The 5915-nt window shown below is 37.5% G+C and overlaps 1 protein-coding gene across 1 annotated transcript in view; it reads right to left on the reverse strand.

Moving 5' to 3' along the window:
• Window positions 1–4055: 4055 nt before the first annotated feature.
• The window catches only part of LOC102300710 (butyrophilin subfamily 3 member A2), a 13021-nt gene continuing 11161 nt past the window's right edge, over window positions 4056–5915 (reverse strand). The window contains exons 4-6 of the mRNA XM_005951053.3: window positions 5787–5851; window positions 5493–5606; window positions 4056–5244 (exon numbers count right to left, since the gene is read on the reverse strand). Of these exons, the coding sequence (XP_005951115.1) occupies window positions 4826–5244; window positions 5493–5606; window positions 5787–5851 (598 nt within the window). The 3' untranslated portion in view covers window positions 4056–4825. The remainder of the gene's footprint in view (window positions 5245–5492; window positions 5607–5786; window positions 5852–5915) is intronic.

Here is a 5915-nt window from a genome sequence, read left to right on the forward strand (position 1 = left end):
ACTATGTTTACAGACAGAAAGAAAAGCACACAAATGCTACCAGAAACACAACCTCCTTGATGGAGATAATTGCAACAGATCTGTTTTGTTTTTTGTTTTTTTTAATATTTACACTCTGATGGCCAAATAATCAGTTAAATAATTAATTTTAAAACACATTATTAAAAAAACAGACTTACCATAACGTTGACATTTCTTGACTAAAAAGGCAATGACTGCTGTTACAAAGACCCTCACGACAACAGCGATTACAAGGATGTCAGTGCAGGATCTCAGGCTTTCACCTGAAACTCAACATTTGAAGATTAGGATAATAAAATTTTGCAAAAATGACACAAACAGGTGACGTAACTTCCATGTTGTAAAAGTTTACATTTAAAACAGAAGTGACATTAAAGAACACAGTAATTAGCAAATCTTAGATTAAAATTAATTACATTTTAAACAGTTTTCATATACATGTACAGTTTGCAGTGTTTTTTTAGAAAAGCTAGATGGATGTAAACCATAGACAAAAATATGTGTTTTATGTAGTTCAGCTGATCCAGGTGTGTTAAAGCGCTGGTGTACCTGGTATGTACATTTCTGAGTTCCTGGTCTGGGTTATCTCCGGATGGTGGACTCTGCAGGTGACTCTGTGATCGAAAGAAGCACCTTTTAGTTTTATTCACATAGTTTTGTCCTGGAAAATTAAAGCTCTCTGTACACTGATGATAATTTAACAACACAATCCCACCCAACTGAGGTAAATGAACCACATAAAACCAGAACTAAGATCTGAAACTTTCAATATTAAAATAATATGAAACCTTTTTGTAGCAGTCTGCAGAGTCACTCTTCTTGTGATTGTGAGACACCCTGGAGATTCCTCACTTCTCCTTGGGTTTTCAGCACTAATTTCATTTCCTTGATTGTCAAGAAATGTAATCAGAGGCTCAGGGAACCAACACTTAGCCTCACACTGCAGAGTCAGTCCACCTCCCACATCTGGAACAACTGAGAGTTTTGGCTCAGAAACAGCACCTGCAAAAGTAAGAATTTTTCAGGCTGTTGTCTGTGACCAACATCTCAGTTCAAATGTTCATAGAAAACTGTGGGAAACGATTAGGAAACCTCATCTGAGCTTTACGAGAGAGATACATAACTATTAATTATTCACGTTGTGGTCTTTGAACTTTTCAACCAACATTTCAGGTCAAATGTTTATACAAAACATTACATTACACAAGCTTTACGAATGAGGTGGGTGAAAATGTCCACAAAGAAACAGTTTAGCATTTGTCTACAGACAGCTGGCTTGACTTATAACATTTACTTATTTATTTACTTATAACTTATAAGGACAGAAATCTGTTGCTTCATTTTTCTGTTCTGGTTTTTTGTTACATTCTTACTGGTTGTGCGGTTGGAGGACCACTGATGATGGTTCATACTCTCTCATAACTTCTTTAATTATAAACTATTCAGTTTGAGCACAAAGGTTACCAAAAGACTGCATTCTTCATCTCAATGGTCTCACATCTGAATGAGTCAGAAAAGCTCATTTTTGATCAGAGACAGCGATAGTGAGGTGAACTGTCTGTAGTGTTGCTCTGCCATTGTTAGTCTCTGTTACCAGCTGTTAGTCTCTGTTACCAGCTGTTAGCCTCTGTTAGCTGCTGTTAGTCTCTGTTACCAGCTGTTAGCCTCTGTTAGCTGCTGTTCACCAGAGTTGATGACACTTTAAAGTGGGTTTCCATCTTCATCATGGCGTGCTACGTAGGCGGTTACTTCTTCTACAACAAACACACACACACAAAACAAACTGCAATACGCTAACATCTGAAAATACAGAATCCAAGAAGCAAACCATCTTTTATAAACAGTCTATCTTGGTGATTTTTTTTTGGCCCACTCAGGATGATCTGCTCACCTGTGATTAACAGCATAAACAAATGTTAGTAGTGGTTAAACTAGATGTGGCAAATTTTGTCATGTTGGGCTTGTTCAATTCAATTCAATTCAATTCAATTTTATTTATATAGCGCCAAATCACAACAAAAGTCGCCTCAAGGCGCTTCATAGATACAGAGAAAAACCCAACAATCATATGACCCCCTATGAGCAAGCACTTTGGCGACAGTGGGAAGGAAAAACTCCCTTTTAACAGGAAGAAACCTCCGGCAGAACCAGGCTCAGGGAGGGGCGGGGCCATCTGCTGCGACCGGTTGGGGTGAGAGAAGGAAGACAGGATAAAGACATGCTGTGGAAGAGAGACAGAGGTTAATAACAGATATGATTCAATGCAGAGAGGTCTGTTAACACATAGTGAGTGAGAAAGGTGACTGGAAAGGAAAAACTCAATGCATCATGGGAATCCCCGGCAGCCTACGTCTATTGCAGCATAACTAAGGGAGGATAGTGTCTGTCTCCAGAATCCAAACTAAAAGCTGGTTCCCCAGAAGAGGGGCCTGAAAACTGAAGGCTCTCCCTCCCATTCTACTTTTAAATACTCTAGGAACAACAAGTAGGCCTGCAGTTAACTGCTAAAATTTAGATAATACAGACTCAAAGCAGCAAACATGACAGCACATTAATGTTTTATTAGGTGTGACTCAGTAGGAACAAAAGACATGTATTTAATATATTTTAATTTGAGTGTTTAGAAAACAAACAAATCTATGCTGGTTCAAAGTGAACGGTTTTTTTAAGCTGCATTATTGTTACAGAGAAGACCCACTTATTTCTGTGCTTTCAAAATGTATTGAAATGAAAATAACTGCAAATCACTGTATTCTAACCTAAAACAACACAAAATGTCAGATTAATAATCTCAGTGATCCAAAAGTCTGCTGTAAACACTCAGTTCTCTTTGTATGACGTCAAAGAAAAGGGATCTTCCTAACATGGACAGGCACACAGCTGTGGCTGTGAAGAAAAGCCCTACCAGCCTGCCAATCAAGAAAATTGGCTAAAATTGATCAAGAAAAGCTAAAAATTAAGGAATATTTTTGAAGTGGGCATCATGCAAAACTACTGTAGGAGACTCCAAGAATCAAAACATGGAGGCTGAAATGAGTATAGTAGGTCTGTTTTAATGTTTTAACTAAAAAATAAAGGACGAAATTCAGCAAAGGGCCCATATTTACAGTAAGAAACCACTCTGCTATGGACACACTGCTGTGGAATTAATATCTTTCAAAAGTTCTAATTGCACTGCTTTGTAAAATATAATAGTTAAAAAAAATAACTGGAAGTAGTTAAAGTGGAGTAGAAAGTCGTGCAGAAATGCTGTAAAATACTTCCATACACGTACTTCATTACCATGAACTTGTGCAATTTTGTAAATCCTTTTTGTCCTTGTGAAACAAATTTCCTGAACTCTGTGCACAGCACGCGTCACAAGCTGAGCAGAAAAAAACATTTACAGTTAATTTCAACTGTTTCAGCAGAAATGAGAGACGATTATAGAAAGACATTGGAAAAAAACAATAAAACAAAAAACAGTTGCATTTGCTTCCCTTAAATTCTCACATCACCTGACACTTCCTATAAAACCCACAAATTTAACCATTCACAGTAAATACCACAAAATCCTCAGTAGACTACAGAAAAAAAAATGTACCATGTAAAAAATTAAAAGATATAAAAATGATACCTTGTTTCTTTAAAAACTCACGTTAAACCTTTGCCATGGTTTTTAACAGAAACTTTTTTCAGTAACTCACCATCACACTTTGCTACTCTGTGTGCTTTGCATATGATGTCAAAGCTACTTAAATTTTTTATCATTGTTTACTATTAACAAACAGCAATTGTACTTTAATTTAACATCAGCATCAACAACAACATCAACATTTAACGTCAGCCTTACAACAGGCTTTCTAAAGGCGTTTTCCATACACAGAGGAAAAGCAGCAGCTTCTTCCAGAATTGCACGATTATCTCTGTAATCCAGTCACATTTAAGCCCAGATGATAGACCACTCCAAAACCTTCATTTGTTTTACTTACTTTTACTCTGCTGCAATGTGAGGAATATTTAGCCCATTTCTTTCTGAGGTTTTGGAAAAAGAAGAAAACTGAACTGGCTACAAATAGTTCATCTTTACCTTGAATCGTTTGATATGAATTCAAATATGACTGCATTAAGTGAATTCTGAAGAAAACTTGCTTTAACCAGAATTAATCGACAGCTGTAGAGTCACAAGAACAACTTTTATTGTTCTTAACATTACAGTTTGTTTTATAGGTGTGTGTGTTTATATCAGAATGTCACAAACAGTTACATGATACATGACGTGGTTTTCACTGTCACTGCTGTCCGTGTCGGAGTTTTACTTTGGCTGGAGCTCAGCCAGCTTCATACTCACATGCACAGCAATCCAGGTGAAAATAATGCAAATCGTGTGGTTGCAGCTGTTCCAAGAACAGTAACCAGCAAGTTAAAACAGCACTATTACCTAATACAATAATTACAAAACTCAAAAAAGATTACAGCAAAGCTCTAAATACATATCCCAATACATTACACAAAATGAATGTGGATAAAGTTTGAATTGAGGTGCCTCTCTTATAAAACCGTATTACTACCTACGATGATAATCAAGAAAAGCAGATATTGTGACAGGCGGAATGGGTCAGCACATTAAAATGACAACTTTGACTGTATTTCAAAACAAAAACTATCAAATAAGTATTTAAAACGTTGGTATGTTTATAAAATGCAATGCTTTTCTATAAAACTCACTTGGATGGTGTCCTGAAATAAATGACAAATCAGTTTATACTTAGAGGTCAACTCCCACCTAACTGACAGTTTCATTTGTCTGATTATGAAACGTTCCTCATTTAGTTTCAGGTCCGATCTCCATCAGCGGCTCTGAGTCTTCAGAGATGATGTTTCTGTGCTGAACACGTATACTGCCTCTAACAGACCGACGAGTGGACGAACGGCGAAGACGCTCATGCGGAATGGACAACACTGGAAGTGAACTGCTGTTATCACTGTTTCTTTTCATCTCGCCGCTGGTGTCCAGATGTGATGAATCTTCTTCTGTGGTCTGTGAGGAGCTGACAGATGTTGTCAAGGCCTCTGGTCTGGGGTTGTCGTTGTTGTGATGAGACTTTGGAGAGGGCGGGATCGTGGGATTTGAGATGCTTGATGAGGATTTGGAGTCATTTGTACAGTCGCTTGTCTGGATGACCGGACTCTGCCTTTCATCATTCGTACCATGATTATCGAGACTCCGTTTTTGTCTTCTCACTGTATGAACACAAAAAAACAAAAATAATTAGCATCTGTTTCATTCCTGACATTTCGTTGTTCTTATTACACACACAAACTGTTATGACAAAGCCAACCTAAATTCAGGCTAAAATCCAGGTGCTTCTTACCATATGTATATTTTTTCCTTTTGTTTTTTATTATTTGTTTTGCTTTTCCTTCACTTGTTTGATGATTCATTGAACTGAATTAGCAGTTTTAAAAATAACGCCTAGAAACTGACTTACCAGGGCAGCTGTGTTTCTTCACTAAATGCACAATACATGAACAGATGACAGTGGCTGTTAAGGTGGTTAAAACTGTAATTACAATGGTTACAGTGAAGGATCCCTGGTATCCATCTGTAATGACAAAAAAAGAGATTGAACCTGAAAAAGCATTTCGATAAAAGAGGAGGAACCTGCATAATTTCATAGCTGCTTCATCAGCACATTTTACCACTCAATAAATGTTGTGTGTCTGAATAGCTAATGGATAGTGAAGCATAGACACAGCTAATCCAGGTGTTTGATTAAAGCTACCTGGCAGGTAAATCTCTGAGTCCCTCGTCTGATGTATCTCCAGCTGGTGGACCCTGCAGGTGACCCTGGGACCAAAACACACACATTTACATCTTATTCAAAATGTGCACCAGTGGGGTTAGCGTGAGA

The sequence above is a fragment of the Haplochromis burtoni genome, unplaced genomic scaffold (genome assembly GCF_018398535.1).
Source record: "Haplochromis burtoni strain Fernald_Lab_line unplaced genomic scaffold, NCSU_Asbu1 Contig_920, whole genome shotgun sequence".
In the NCBI taxonomy this organism is placed as follows: domain Eukaryota; kingdom Metazoa; phylum Chordata; class Actinopteri; order Cichliformes; family Cichlidae; genus Haplochromis; species Haplochromis burtoni.